The sequence below is a fragment of the Bactrocera dorsalis genome, chromosome 4 (genome assembly GCF_023373825.1).
Source record: "Bactrocera dorsalis isolate Fly_Bdor chromosome 4, ASM2337382v1, whole genome shotgun sequence".
Classification (NCBI taxonomy): Eukaryota; Metazoa; Arthropoda; class Insecta; order Diptera; family Tephritidae; genus Bactrocera; species Bactrocera dorsalis.
In genome coordinates this window covers 34,062,277-34,078,615 of record NC_064306.1, presented here as the reverse complement: position 1 = coordinate 34,078,615, position 16,339 = coordinate 34,062,277, and the positions used below count along the sequence as shown (strand labels likewise).

General features: G+C 30.0%; 2 protein-coding genes across 10 annotated transcripts in view; one reads left to right on the top strand and one right to left on the bottom strand.

The window, feature by feature from the left end:
- LOC105223170 (neurobeachin) overlaps window positions 1-2,789 on the bottom strand; it is a 569,805-nt gene extending 567,016 nt beyond the window's left edge. The window contains exon 1 of the mRNA XM_049455300.1: window positions 2,594-2,789. The gene's annotated coding sequence lies outside the window, so the exon portion shown is untranslated. The remainder of the gene's footprint in view (window positions 1-2,593) is intronic.
- Window positions 2,790-3,538: 749 nt separating this feature from the next.
- On the top strand, window positions 3,539-15,933 carry LOC105225814 (cytoplasmic dynein 1 intermediate chain). 9 transcript variants are annotated; one of them, XM_029550879.2, is made up of 11 exons: window positions 3,539-3,666; window positions 4,063-4,283; window positions 4,354-4,500; window positions 4,573-4,700; window positions 5,514-5,546; window positions 5,911-5,931; window positions 7,120-7,167; window positions 12,717-12,872; window positions 12,937-13,701; window positions 14,705-14,865; window positions 14,929-15,933. In XM_029550879.2, the coding sequence occupies exons 2-11, from the start codon at window positions 4,129-4,131 to the stop codon at window positions 15,280-15,282; spliced, it is 1,968 nt and encodes a 655-aa protein (XP_029406739.2). In that variant the 5' UTR covers window positions 3,539-3,666; window positions 4,063-4,128; the 3' UTR covers window positions 15,283-15,933. The 9 variants fall into 9 exon arrangements, with proteins under 9 accessions (XP_029406739.2, XP_029406731.2, XP_029406729.2 ...); XM_029550871.2 differs by lacking the exon at window positions 3,539-3,666 and having other exon boundaries at window positions 12,720-12,872; XM_029550869.2 differs by lacking the exon at window positions 3,539-3,666 and having other exon boundaries at window positions 5,484-5,546; window positions 12,720-12,872.
- The last annotated feature ends 406 nt before the right edge of the window (window positions 15,934-16,339 follow it).

Here is a 16,339-nt window from a genome sequence, read left to right as displayed (position 1 = left end):
TTACTTAATCTTATTTTTTTATTTTATTTTTTTCCAAAAAATGGTTCTTGGGGGATTGATTTTTTAATAATTTTGAATGTTTTTATTTATGGAATATTTTCTATAAATTTTGATAAAAAAAATATTTTCAAATTTTAATTTTTTTTTTTTTAATTTTTACCAGAAACGACACTAGGAAACTTTTACCTTTTTTATCATATGAAGAATCTCTGTTTTTTATAAAAACAAATATGGTTAAAAATTTAAATTTAAACTAGTTTTAAATTCTTATAAACACTTTAATCTCACAAAACATTTCTTAAAAACTAAAAAGAGAACTTTATCACTTTCGCAAATAATTATTTCCGATTTCGAACAAGAAAAGCAGAAGCGAAAATTTTAGAATACTATAAAAAATTATATTTAATTAATTAAAAAATAATGAAAATTGTTCATCAAAAAAATGGTATGATATTTCTATAAATATTTATAATTATAATGCAGGTAATACATATACAGTGAAATTTCCCATCCTTTTTGTTCGGTTAATAAAATTGTCAGCTTAATATATTTAATAAACATAAAAACAAAATTTTGGGACCAGCCAGTGTGCACGGTTAATGGAGATATTCCCTTAATTAAGCGTCCCTTTAATAGAGCTTTCATAGTATATATTTTTAAGTTGTAAAACACATGTATTCAATAATTAGCTAAAATAAAACGTTGAAGGCGAGTTATTTTAAATGCATGGTGTACTGTGCGTATTGTTCTTTTTTAAATTTTTTTTTAACGTTTACTTGTTCTTTTATTTAGCCACGTGTAGTATTGTATATATAATATTTTAACTTTTCAAATAAGCACTTTCACTCATTTTTTTAGTTTTACACATTTACTCAAAAATTTATATAATTTCATAATATGTAGAATATTCATATGTAATTATTATGCACATATTCTACATTTACATTCACTTGTAAGTATGTATTTAACGAAATGCCGGTTAACACAAAAGATTTTACTTGCATTTATAAAAAACTCAGTTTATTGCATTCTTTTTCAATACCGCACTGTTATAAACGTTTGTATTATAATCGCTAGAGCGTCAGTGCTTCAATGCTTGATAAAATATCATTTATTGCTATAAAATATAATATTTCACTAACATATACATATTTGCAATAAAAATTCCACGTATGTATGTTCATACATTTAATTCAACGGAATAAGAGGGCGAGCAACTGCTGACAGAGTTATTCTCTGACTTAAGTATATTATCTACTTTTTACCTGTACAAATAAATTAACTAAAATTACACACATACATATAAACACAGGTATGAACGAGTATAAGTATATATGTACATATTTAATATCAGTTGTCAAATATATGGACGTGTGTGCACAGATAAATACGTATCTTTTTACTCTTGAACATGTGTACCGACGCAAGCGAAAACTATAGGCGAGGAAGAGTGCACACGTTTAATGCAAGTTGAAATAAAAAGCGTTAAAAATTATTATTTGCGATTTGTAATAGTTTTTTGGTTAGTCACACTGGTTATAATTTTGCGACATTTAAGCACGGATTTTTGTCATTTCATAAATTTTTATCATTCATCACTAATTTTTCACAAAATATATGCGAAATCATTCAATGGAACAAAACTCAAAATAAATATGAATGAATTTTTCGAATAAAAAAACACAATTTCCCGGCACACAAACACACCACCGTTACGTAGTCGCACACACCTGCATTTTAGCAAAGGCACAGTTCATGTCATTGGAATAGCAGGAGATTTTTAACAATTCAACTCTTCCATTGCATTTCTCCAATTGGAATTTTCGCTTTGCCGTTTTCAACATCAAGTTTACATTGTGCATTCATTAATATTTTTAAATATTAAATTGTTTTTAATGCGTAGCGTGTTGCTAAAGTGTGCCTTCACACGGCAAAGTACGTTGAAAAATCAATGAATGGCAACAACAACAATAATGTGTTAACATAAGTGGCAGTCACTGCAGCAGAGGCGGCGACTGCGCAAGCAAAAGCAGTAGAAACGTCGAGTTGAGCACATTAAGAATAGAAAAATCATCAAAAGCAGGAAAGTCCAAGCATGACTTGAGATTTCGTTTAATCTTCACGATAAATTTTGTATCTGGCTCTTAACTTGGCTAATAAAAATAAAATTTTTATTTTTAACCAATAAGTTATCCATATGTTTAAATCTCGTTTAATATATTGTTTTGTACTTTTCTAAATTTCAATAAACGTGTTCACTATCTTCTCGCTGGAAGTTATGAATCCTACCCCCCGCATTATATACAAATATAGTAAAAACACCCGTACATTAGCGGCAGCGACGCAACGCTGCACGTCAAGGTACGACGTCGACGATGGCGACAGTGGTTGCTACTGCTACTGCTTTTCCTGTTGTTGCCGTGGTGTAACACACACTTTTTTATCCAATTAAAAATTCTTATTTTGTTCTTATTGTGCTTTTGCATTTGCAGACCAACACCATGCATTCGAAATAACTTTAATCTAATATTTGTGGAAGTATGTATGTATATACGTTAAATTTTAAATTTACTAATTTGGATTTGTGAATTACATTTTATGTGTTGTAAGCTTTGCCCGCAACCGTTGTTTATATAGTACTTTTTGTTCTTTATACACTTATTTTTTATTTAATTCTGCTCTCTAACCACTTTTTTTTGCTATTTTCTTAATAACCAGTAACACCGCGTCGACTAAACGTTTTTTCACGACGGCGTCAACATAACTAATACGACCAAATCCGTTCGGTATGAACGTTATCCACTTAACTGGGCGTTCCACATTCCATGAAAGTCCAATAAGCATGAAGTTGGCTTTGATTGCAGTAAGACTAATAATACTCCAATTGGAAAATGCCTCAAAATCTTTTGTTTTTCACCGTTTTTATTTTGCGCTGACGTTCGCTTTTGTTGTCTACATTGATTTGCAGCTGTAAATAGAGGGTATTCACCGAATGTGCGAGAAAATACGATTCATTTATGAACGGAAAAATAAACTTTTTTATATTTTTCCTATGAATTTTTTGTTTACATTTTGATAACAATGAGAGTTTTTTCACTTATGAAACAATATTTTATTGACTGGAATTTTGAAATGTGTTTATATAATTTTGAATCATAAAACAAAGCTGATTTTGACAAATTGTTGCTTTTGGGTTATTCAACTATATAAAATTAATCATTATTTTAATATTTTATACATTATTAAAACAAAAAAAAATATGTTAATATTATTTGCAGCTAAGTTTATGGTAAATAGAAAAATTTTCACGGTACATAAATATTATTAGTGCATAATATTTTATAGCTGGTACTAACAATTACGGTTACCTGTAAACTACGGAGCTATTCGCCGTTTCAACTGGAATCGTAAAGTAATACTTAAACAATAATAGATTTCTAAAAGTGGAATTAGCGATGGATGAGGACATTTTTTGTTGGGCGCTTCTAAACACTGAGTTATTTTGCACTCTCTACTTCTTACATTTTATTTCTATGCTGGCAGCACCGCAAAAGTGAGTAATTTTCAGATGGAGAAAATCGGACAAATATTTTAGTGGAAAATGTTAATTTAAGTACACAAATTACTAAAATATTTATTAAAACCCATAACAAGTGTTGAAAAAAGGTATTTAGTTGTTGGAATAATTCAAATGCTTAAATGTGATGAACATAGAAATCAGAATTTGCAAAGGGGAAAAAATAATATTGATTTTCTGAGGCTCGTAGAAATTCGTTGGTTTATCTAACCTTGTCCGAAGTGAAAATACGTATTAAACATATGTAAATGTTTAAATTTAATAACCATATCTCTTGTTTACGTGTAAAATTATTTAAAAAACCGTTCGCCTATTCAAGGTTTAGGTAAAATGAATAAATTTTGTCTATTAGTCTAATATGGAGAAAACGATTTGCATTTTAAATGACATCATCAAACCAGTAACTTATTGGCATTCTCTACAACCACTTATTTTCGTAAATTTATGTACTCCTTGCTAACGATACTCTGTCTAAAATTATTTAGTTTAAACCGAAAAAACATACACAACATTGGAGTTAAACTCAAACAATAAAAGCAACCACTGGCAGCATGGATCGCAAAGCTGAGCTGGAACGTAAAAAGGCCAAATTGGCCGCCCTACGCGAGGAGAAGGATCGTCGTAGGCGTGAAAAAGAGATGAAGGATATGGAAGAAGCGGCTGGCCGCATAGGTGGTGGTGTCGGCATTGACAAGGATCAGCGAAAGTAAGTTTAACGCCTACAATATTTTATTTTTATTTTTTTTTAATACAAATATTGTATTTATTTTTCTCAGAGATTTGGATGAAATGCTGTCCTCACTGGGAGTAGCGCCCGTATCAGAAGTCTTGTCCTCTTTGTCATCCGTGAACTCTCTCACATCGGACAACTCCAACACTCAAACGCCGGACGCAAGTCTACAAGCAAATATGAATGGTGTTGGGTTAGTACTTTTACATTATAACTGACAATAATTAACAATATTGTATGTAACACGATAATTTTTGTAATGCAGCGGTGGCAAAAAGCAGCCTTTGAATTTGAGTGTTTACAACGTGCAGGCCACCAACATTCCACCTAAAGAAACACTGGTCTACTCAAAGCAAACCCAAACCACTAGCACCGGTGGACACGAACGTGATGGTGGGTACTACAAATATCTAAATGCTATTGTTTCTTTTTGTTGTTTAATGTTACTATTTATGCGAAAAAGTTGATATATTTTATATATTGCTTAAACTTTTAGTATAAAATATGCAAATTTTTATAAAAATTTGTAATCTTAACTACCATACATGATGAAAGCTTAAACTCAGTAGTGTTCATTCGTGTCTGCTCAAATATGTTGAATGCCTTAAAGTTCTCTAAAGGCCCGTTGTGGTGGTATAACACATATTTTGGTGGAAGCGATAGTATCATGAGAATTTTCCGAATTTCATAACATTTAAAAAGTTATTATTTTGCCATAGCAACCTCTAAAATATGATCCTAACCTTAAATTTGTCACTTCTATTACTATAATGCTTTTTTATTCATAAATCACAGCATATTTTGCTAATGAAATTCGTACTACATGCGCTATCAAAAATATATATTTAAACTTTCTTATATAATTTACACAAATATATATTACATATGCATATATGTATACTAGTTGTAAATGTTTATGCGTGCATGTTTTGCATACTCAAGTAATAATATATATTTTTTACGCATGTAATTTGTTATGAAACTCATTATTAAGCACATGTAGCGAGCACAATATGCGCTTCAATTATCACGCATTGCAGTGCTATATACTCAATATATATAAACACATGCATTTTCATTCGGCTATATAACCCGTAAACATTGAGTTACCCCTACAAATTACTTGTATGCAGAACTTAAACAGAAAATCATAATGAAATAAAATAACAAATACAGTTCTTTCTTGCCACTCCTCACCTCTATCAGGATACATGGAGGATTGGTGGAGACCACGCAAAGGTACTGGTATTTATTATTTCAGCAAACTCCAAATTGAAAAGAAAATCACATTATTTTTTAAAACCAAAATACATTTTCGAAATTGCTTTGTAACTTTATTTGTCACACGCATTTGGCTATTCACTACAAATTATGTGCACTTGCCCAGCCATTTAGCACTTTTTTGTATTTACAAGTTTTTCTTTAACCTTCTTGTTTAGTTGTTATGTCAGTATACTTTGCCATTCTACTACATTATTTCAACTGCTTTATATTATTTATTTATAACTGTTTTTTATTCTTTAATTACATAAAATCTGTCGCATTTTGAAAACACTTATCTAATAATGTGACGTTTCTTATTTTTTATTCATTTCGATTCTAGCTCATGCTACGGATTATTACGGTAAGTTTTGTTTACTTGCTTTCTACTAATTTAATTAAATTTTATAAAGAAATATTTATTGCATATGTCATGTATATATATATAATATCTACAAGTGTGCACGAACTCTGAATGTGTCTCTGCGCGTGTATAGTCATGATTATAATTTTGTATTTTACTCCGTTACATATCTATCTATAATTATAAACTTTTATGGAGTTATATATACTTTCTTCCATATAAACGATTTTTAACCCTTTCAAGTGAATAATTAAGCCGTAGTTGTAGCTAAATATTTTTTGTTTCGTTTTTTTACTCTTTTTTGTGCAAAAATTGATAGTTCACGTGGGTCATCTTAACCCATTAAAACGTACGTATTTTTAAGTTTTCGCTGTATAATCGATTCACATTATACTTTGTTTTCTCCACCCATTTTATAATTTCGATTTGGTAAATCGACAAAATATTCGTTGTTTATAAGTTTGAAAAAAAAGTAGCTTAGTAAATATTGAATTGAATTTTGTAAGAAACTTTTCAGTTTTAGTAAACGAAAAAAGAATGCATTAAGTTTTAAACATAATTTTTTAATATACATTAATACTATTGGTATAAAAATTGTAATATTATTTTGGCATACAATTGTGCGTCAAGCCTAGTTTTTAGTTCATTTATATTATTAGATGCTCCCCTCGAATAAACCCAGTCATACAAATATGTTCATTATAAACAAAATTGTTAACATTTGCCGAAAGGGCGTTGATTACTCATTGTTTTTGTGTGCATTAATTCACAAGTGTACATAATGATAAATTTAAAAACAAAAAATCTCTTGCATGCTAATATCGTAAATATATTTATATAGCGTATGAGTTAAATAATTACAACGCTCTAAAACTGTAAAAGTTAGTTATAATTTTTTTTTTTAGTTAGCCGACGATCAACACGTTCTGTTTGCTTCAAACAATCTAATTCAGTGTTCTATGCCTTTATATAAAATATAAATACTTATATTTAAATAACTATTTTTCATAATTGAAATATTGTATCAGTTGTGTCTCCTAAGAATTTGGGGATTTCATAATTTACTTAATTTGCATCCCGACATAATGATTTTTTTTTAACCTAAAAAACAAAAATTGTAAACAAAAAAATCTAGCGAAAAATATCAAAAATTTACTTCAATCATCTTTATTCTGTATATTTTTCAAGACGAATACAATCTAAATCCGGGTTTAGAGTGGGAGGATGAATTCACAGGTAGGTAACATCTGCTCCAATATTTTATAACAGTAGCGGATCGACATGAAGCAAAATAGGAACGTGACAAATTCTCTACGAAGAACTAAAATGCAATTTTAAAAAACTTAAAAAACCTAATGAAGCAAATTAAAGCAAAGTACAGTTTGAGCATAATGCAAACTCTGCATTCAAATGGCAAAAGTTAAATGAGTCCGTTTTTATTAAATTAGCAATAAGTTTTGTTTTATATGATTTAAGTGTTGGCTTTAGGCAGCTGCTGTATGGCCAGTTGAAGCAAGATTATATAATTGAAAACGCAATTAACACAATTAACTGCTTCTGAGAAAAAATTATGTGTAAATGTGCAAACTAAAATTCCTTTTACGTCTCGCTCCTACCCCGTTTTGTCCCAAACCACCAACTGCATCCTGTAAATGAATCATTAACGCCGAAAATACTCTTTGTCATTAATATGTATATTGTTCATGCAGTCACTATACACACACATTTTAACATTAATACTTATACGAATATACTTAACAAAGTAATTGAAAATTTAATATAAAGTTCTAGAGAAGATCAGTAAATGAGGATTGCACCGCGACCTTGTGTCTATTGCGCCCTAGTTCTAAGAAAAATATATAGGCATTCAATTCTTTTGTTGTCAAAAAAAATTTTAAAAACTTTTTTGAGAACTTGATAGCTTACCAAATTGTTATATAACGCGCATGCATGCATAATTTTGTATAAAAAAAGTTGGTATATAGAGGAAAAAATTAACTCGAGTTTAGAATTTATAGAATGAGATTCATAACTAATATTAACATATAGTTTTTTGGCTATAATTTTTGAACATTTTTAAGAAATATCAGTTTTTTCATAAAGAATTATATTTTTTTTAGAGAAATATGAAGTCTTAAAAAATAAAAGAAAGTAATGATTTGTTTAATAAAATATTAGAGAAATCTAATTTTTTTTTTATAAAATAAAAAAAAAATGTTTTTTATTTTTATTTAATTTTTTAATTTTAATTAATACAAAATTTTTTAATTATATTTATTAAAAAAAATTCAATTATACTTTTTAAGTAATTAAAAAAAATATAATTCGTTGTTTCTTAATAAAAGTATAATTAATATAATATTTTTTTTTAATTAAACTATTTATAATTATTTTTTAACCAATAAATTCAATCAGGTTCGGTTATTAAGTCTTTTGTTTTTTTTTTTTTTTGCATTCCGCAAGCACACTATTGGTCTACTATGTGCAAATATATTTGTAGCAAGCAAATTGCTGACGTAAATAGAAAAAAATGTCTCGTTATCTTTTTTACTTATTATTCCATTATTTTTTCACATTTCTGACAATAATTGCGCAAAATATATGAAAATAAATGTCAATATTTATTGCCGAAATACTTTTTTTTAATTTTTTATGAACAAATTTTTTATTTTGAAATTTTTTTTTAATATAATTTTTATAAAAATATTTTTTAAACAAGTTTTTATGTATAGATCCAGGAACATAAGGAAAAAAATTTCTCTTTTTATACATACATACATATATATTATTTAAAAATAGTTAAAAATTAGAATAGATGAAAAAATAGTTCTGCAAAAGAACGTTGGAAATTTAGCCAGTTTCGCTCAGATATTGATGACAATAAACTCCACAAAAAAAAAAAAATATACTTAAAATAATCTAAAAAAAAAACTGCTTTCATCTGGTGCTTTGTCTATACAAACGCAATCACGCTCACGCTTTTAACAGACATAATTAAATAAGTATCCACAATCTCTATCTTTAGCCACTCATCGTGCTTTTCACACCCACTTGCCTCAAATGTTGTAAAGCAAACTGAATTCCAAAACAAAAACAAATATACATACATTGTCCTTCATCAGACGCTTTATTTGGTCTCTCTTCCACTTTAAATGTCCCGTTTTAGGTAATGCACTGCATTATTTGAATATATACACCATGTATACATATTACATATATTTAAAAGCAAAAAATGGCATTTCGAAATCTTCTTTTTAGGTTATATACAGATATTTGAAATATAAATTGGGTGGAGAAACGTGAATATGATAAGAAAAATAATAATATAGTTTAAATATTATAATGAAAAAATATTTCTTTAATTTATACACGCTATTACAATTACATATGTTTAATTGGCTCTTGTGTACATTATTTTTAGCAACAAACACTTACACATACATATAAACAGCAAAGTTTTGCTGTGCAGAGTTTTTTCTTTACATTTTCACAGCAAAAGTTTGAAATATAAACAACTGATATTTTTAAATATATTTTTATGTATGTATTAAGTAAAAATTGTTATGTAAAATTTACAACAACAAAATCATAATAATATTATTCTGTACAGTGTATCTAATCTCAATGCATTTTTGCGCAGACTTACTACAACTTACACCCCAGCACACAGTGGTAACACCTAACACTTGTTATAAAATAACACAATAATTTGAAAGAATACGGTTTTTATTAGCAAAAAGTTTGAATAATAGTTTTTACTAAATTTAATTATTTAAAAGAGAGGTGTTTTAGTAGTATCTTCTGAGTAAAGTTTTAGCTCAATGAAAAAGTTGACAAAAAATTATTTTTTTTTATATTGAAGAGAATTTTTTTATTGAAGAATTTTATTTTTTTTTATTAAAAAAAATTATTTATTTTTATTTAAGATTTTTTTAATTTTTTTTTTTTAATTGAAGAAAACGCAAATATAATAAAATAAACAATTATGGAAGAATAATTATTTTTTATATAATTTTAGAGAAGATTTCTTTTTATTAAAATTTTTTTTATTCAACAATTAAAAATTTCAATTATTTTTAATTGAAAATCATTGAAAATTTTTCATTGAATTTTTTTTTTTTATCAAAAATTAAAATAATAATTTTTTTATATAATTTTCATAGAAGTTTTTTATTTATTGAAGAATTTTTTAAAAATATATTTTTTAATTGAAGAAAAACCATTAATATAATAAAACAAGAAATTTAGGAGAAATAGTTATTTTTTTATACAATTTTCATCGGGAAATTTAATTGAAATTAATGCTATCTATATTCACTATACATGAAAGTGTAAATTTTTTTGGTTCTGTGATGTTTACCATTCATTGACCTCACTTATAACATACATATGTATTACCTTTAACAAGCTTTATATATTTTTTGTGTTTATATTTTTCACTCACCTTGCACGCTGAGTCGTTTACCCGCCATCAACATCATTTTTATGCTCACAAAGGAAGTTTGACTACAATAAAAGGAAATATTGTTGCTTCATATTTTAGAAAACAAATTCAGATTGAAGAAATATTTGTTAGTTGACTTAAAATATATAAACTTATGTTTGAGAATTTTTTTATGACATTTACTATCATATAACTTCATATAAATTTAAAGAGTTCCGAATCGAACAAACAAATATACCGCTATAATGAAATTGTGATAACAAACGGTGAAAAGTACCTAAATTCTATTGTGCAATTCACAAGTCTCATAAAGTTGTAAGTTATAACGATTCGAAAACATAGCATTGAAAATTGTAAATGTGTAAACTCATTTTTGTATGAAATCCAACAACAATTTTTTTAAACAAGTGTAAAAATTTATAATTTTACGATTTTACGATGCTTTACGACAGGTTGTGAGTACCCCATATATTAAATGGTTAAATAGTTTTGTCCCAAATCTATTATTTCAAGTGAAAGTAATTTATTTTCGCTGAAATATTAATTAATTTATTATAATAATTTTTTATGACTCAAAAAAAATTCCCAACCCAATATTAATGTTTTAAACAACCTTTTTTCAAAATACCTTTGTGGTACCTTTATTTTCATCAATATTTTTTTAATTTATTTGATTTAGACAAATGATTTTGAGGTTATGTTCTCTTAAATTCAATAAGCTACTTTTAAATTATCATATTTCGAATAAAAATATAATTTCGCGGAAATATTGAGAATTTTAATAATTTTTTATGTTCCTTTTAAACTCGTTTTATAGAAAAGAAGCGAACGTTTTCTTAACAAATAATAATGGATTTGCTTCATATTTTAAGAGAGTACGAAGCATATAATTAAATTCGAGCCCCTGCCACCTGACACCTAGCACCTCTGCTACTAGTTTTCTTTAGGTGGTAGTTGTTTGGGACCGTGTAGATTAGGTGTAGCTTCTGAATCCACGCATTATAGAAAAGTATTGTTTTTAATAGTTCCTAATCACTCTACCGTTGCTCATTAGCATTATCACACGTTTGATATTTACCTACCGTACATAACCTAACATGCATTTTCACTTTTTTTTGCTCCTCTCTGTATACCTAGCTCAGTTAAAAAATTGTTATAACAATATTGCATAAAATTAAATCAAACAAATTGGCATAATTATCAGCTTTCGCTTAAAACTTTAGCTTTTTCCGCCAGAAACACCATCACTTCATTTTGCTACGTCAATTAATTTTTGTTATCCATATTCACTCTCTGAAGATCAGTTACAAAAGCTTCTGCGCATAGCTAGTGATCGACAAATTTATAGAAGTCAATGAAGTATTTTTTAATTCGTTATATTTTCCTAAAATTAAGTTAATTTTTATTAAAACATTTTCATTTCTGTTTCACAAAACCTCAATTTAAATAATTTTGAAAAGTTTATGCATACCGTTAGAAGCCATAAATCATACTTTAGGTACATAAAATATGAAAAACGAATTCTTCAAATCTTAAAGGTATACAAAAATGAATATCCATCAGTACAATAAAAAAAATTTGCAAAATAAAAATAATTCAATATATATTCATAAAAAACTTATTTACTTAGCGAGGCATAAATTTTGTTACTTCTCGCTGCTTTACAATGTAACAATTAAAATATCTGTACTTTTTACACAACATTTTAAAGACAATTTTAATTTAATTTTTTTTTTTTTAATTTTTATGATCTCCTTTTTGGGAGCAAGCACTTTTCTTGCTAAATTTTCAAAATATATATCTTTTTTCCCAACTTTCCGTTCTTCATTATGGCATCATCCATTCATCGAATTCTATCTGCATCTAACTCATTCGAAAGAAATATGTTGAGGTTAAGTCAATACTCCAAATAAAGCAATGTTTCGCTATTACTAGTAAAATAAGATTAAAGAATAAATGTAAATACACCACTTATGTAATATGTATGTACGTCTATAACACCAACTCACAATACGCACCAAATTGCTATTTCCCACATACATTCAAGCAAAATCACCCAAAATTACTTGCAAATTGCAAAATTCTAAAATTCATGCTGTGCAGAAAAGCCAATTGTATACATATTCTCAATTTGAATGTAAGAAAACTCAAATACACTAAATCTTTTTGCATATAACAAACAAAGGCGCGTCTAAAAAAGAAATGAAAACGAAACAAAGCCAATTATGAATTGTGCTACAAATAAGCAAGAAAGTAGAATTGTTCCTGTTCTGTCGATTGTCATGTTCCTCTAGCTGTGTTAGTTTTGTACATTAAACAGTGCTTGCATTTGATGCCCAAGGAGATGACGAAGAGAGTTCTCTGCCACATCTGGAGCATGGTTTCACTTCGAAGTTGCCACCCGGCTACTTGACACACGGTCTGCCAACGGTGAAGGATGTAGCACCAGCCATAACACCGCTGGAGCAGAAGAAGGAGCAGGAGGAGAAAAAGGAGAGTGAGTAAACACACACACATATACACAATATAAAGTTATTCCATTTATTATATATGCTTTACAGTTAAGGAACTTTCGGAGGAGCAGAAGCAGATGATCATACTTACTGATGAATTTCAACATTTCATGCTACGCGCCGGACGCATCGTTGAGCGCGCACTCTCCGAGAGTGTGGACATTTACACGGATTACATTGGCGCCGGCGACAATGAAGATACGAACGATGAAAAAACACACGCACGTTTGTCGCTGAATCGGGTTTTCTATGATGAACGTTGGTCGAAGAATCGTTGCATCACCTGCATGGATTGGTCGACACATTTCCCTGAATTGGTAGCCGCCTCGTATCACAATAACGAGGAGAGCCCCAACGAACCGGACGGTGTTGTTATGGTTTGGAATACGAAATACAAGAAGCATACACCGGAAGATATTTTCCACTGTCAAAGCGCTGTGATGTCAACATGTTTTGCTAAATTTAATCCTAATTTAATATTGGGCGGCACTTACTCGGGTCAGATTGTACTATGGGATAATCGTGTGCAAAAACGCACACCAATGCAACGAACGCCCCTAAGCGCCGCCGCACATACACATCCAGTCTATTGTCTACAAGTTGTTGGCACACAAAATGCTCACAATATCATCTCCATCTCTTCGGATGGCAAGCTATGCTCTTGGAGTTTGGATATGTTATCGCATCCACAGGACACTTTGGAGTTGCAACAGCAACGTCCGTCGAAATCGATTGCAGTCACATGTATGGCATTCCCGGCGAATGAGATTAACAATTTGGTGATGGGCAGTGAGGATGGTTATGTGTACTCAGGTGAGAAAGACGGTATATTTAGTTTTGGCTCTAATCTTACAGATTTTAAGGATTTGAGTTTTTTGTCCTTAACCATCTATAGAGAATTTCCCACGTTGTAGGTCGCCGGAAAATGGCTGACGAATGTAATTTATGAAAACTTGGTCCTCTCTGAAAATTCTCGTAGAATTTTAGTTGTAGGGATTAGGAGAAGATCGGGACCCAGATCTGATTAAAGTGAAATCGGGTACAGTACCAATTCGCTTTAATCAGATCTGAGACCCGGTCATCGCTAGGTATCGTATCAAGCATCATTTTAACTGTCATCGAAGTGACGAACGAAACGGACATTTTTCGACGAATTGGACCGTTTACGCATTTTGATGAGACGTTCTAAGATAGGGTTTAGTATAGTGCGAAGACTCTGTTCATGCAATTCCCACGTAACCGAAATTTTCCCGAATTTTATCTAACCAAAGACGGACATCTAATCAAGTTTAGTGGATATGAACTTATTGAACACGCTTGCAGTGCCGTTTTACACACGAGAGCTCGACGAGAAATATGAATACACCGTGTCGCTCCTGCTGTTGTTATTGTTGTTGTAGCGGCTGAAAACATTCCTGAAGTAATTTAGAGGCATGGTGCTGACTTGATCGTCCTTAGTCGGATAAAAATCCGGGTCCATTTCACTTAATTAGACCCGACTGTCGTGTCGCTCCTGCTCTCGCGAGACACTTTTCCGGAACAGTTAACTGCTAAGCAATTCGACATTAATTTTCATTTCGATATTCCTTCTATGGTTTTGTATGGTTATGTAATCTGTTGGTAAAATGGAGTTGAATCTAGTTGCGGACACCTTAATGTTATGAAACGATTTCCCAATTAGTTTTTGATAATGCTATCCTCGTGTTTAACAATATTCACAGAAATTTTTAAGATTGGCGATTCGTCCGATTGATAATTTTAATACATATATTTTTGTTTTATTTTAAATGTTATTAAACTTTTTCTTCCCCAACAGCTTGTCGCCATGGTTCGCGCACTGGTGTAAATGAAGTCTTCGAAAAACACTTGGGACCGGTAACAGGAATCTCCACGCACTACAACCAATCGTCGCCTGACTTTGGACATCTCTTCCTAACTTCCTCGATCGATTGGACTATTAAACTCTGGTCTATGAAGGTCCGTTGCAATATTCTGACTTTCTTTATAAAAATAATAGCGTGAACTTTTTTGACTTTTCAGGACACTAAACCCTTATACTCATTTGAGGATAATTCAGACTATGTCATGGATGTCGCATGGTCGCCCATTCATCCGGCACTGTTTGCTGCTGTCGATGGTAGCGGTCGTCTTGATTTATGGAATCTAAATCAAGATACCGAAGTACCCACAGCATCTGTTATGGTTGCTGGTGCGCCAGCGCTTAATCGCGTTTCGTGGACACCGTCTGGGCTGCATGTGACCATCGGCGATGATACAGGCAAACTGTACGTTTACGATGTCACTGATCACTTGGCGCAGCCGTCACGTGATGAATGGTCGCGCTTCAATGCGACACTCAATGAGCTCAAAATGAATCAAAGCGATGATGTTTAAATCAAAACAAAGCAAAACAAAACAAAAAATGCATTCACAATTGCGTGGAATTATGCTAAATATATTGATTAAAAAAGACTTAATTGATACCCTACTACTATGGCGACTTAATATGTATGTGAAGCAACAGAAATATTAGCTGTGTTGTCAAAGGAAAGGTCTTGAAAAATTCATTTAATGAATTATGCACATATAATTTGTATCTATTCCTCTGTATCTATATACAACACTAAGTTAAAAGATTTTTACAACAAAAAAATAATTAAAATCATTTAATGCTTTTTTTTTAATTGTAAAATGCTCGCGCTTGTTTTTAAGTAATAAGTGCTTGAGTACTAAGTATTAATTAATTTAAATTTTCTTATTTTTTCAATAAAATTGTGCTTTAGTAGTATTATCCACTTTTAAATGTTTACTAAATTTTATTCAGCGTTTTATATGTATTTATTTATTTGAAATTTCTTCGTTTTCAAAACAATACTGATACTAAAGCAGGAAAGAGAGAACGTTTTATAGGCAGCTTAAAGAAGTGAGCGCAAATAAATACTAAAGTAAAACTAATATGAATATTTACGTATATTTAAAGTATAAAGATTTATTGAGAAACGATACATATAAATATAAATCAACAAAATTTATGCCGAAAATGAATACCGTTATTTTTACTTTCTTTCTATTTGTTGTTACTGCGAATATTTAGAACAAATTGCTTTCATTACGTCTTTTGGCGTCGGAATCGCACTCAAAGGAGTTATAAATATTGTCGAAGCTTTGAATGAAGGAAAAAACAAGAAAAAAGGTTTCCCTGCTCAGGTGCATTTTTTATACATAGCTTGAAAGGGTATATAACCGATTGACCGATTCCGACAAATGACAAATAGAATATCAGAATGCACATATATTTTAAAACTCGTTCGGATGTCTCAAAAACTGAAATCCCTAATAGATAAACTTCGCTTTAAAAATCGCTGACGCAAAAGCTGTTCAGAATCATCCGTAGAGAATGACCCACATATCGTCCCCTCAATATAACAATAGCGTATGTGCTCATACGTTT

Coding starts and splice junctions, on each gene's coding strand:
- LOC105225814 (XM_029550868.2), top strand. CDS start 4,129: ATGGATCGCAAAGCTGAGCTGGAACGTAAAAAGGCCAAATTGGCCGCC. Junction 12,873..12,936: donor GCAGGAGGAGAAAAAGGAGA/GTGAGTAAACAC, acceptor TATGCTTTACAG/TTAAGGAACTTTCGGAGGAG. Junction 13,702..14,704: donor GGATGGTTATGTGTACTCAG/GTGAGAAAGACG, acceptor CTTCCCCAACAG/CTTGTCGCCATGGTTCGCGC.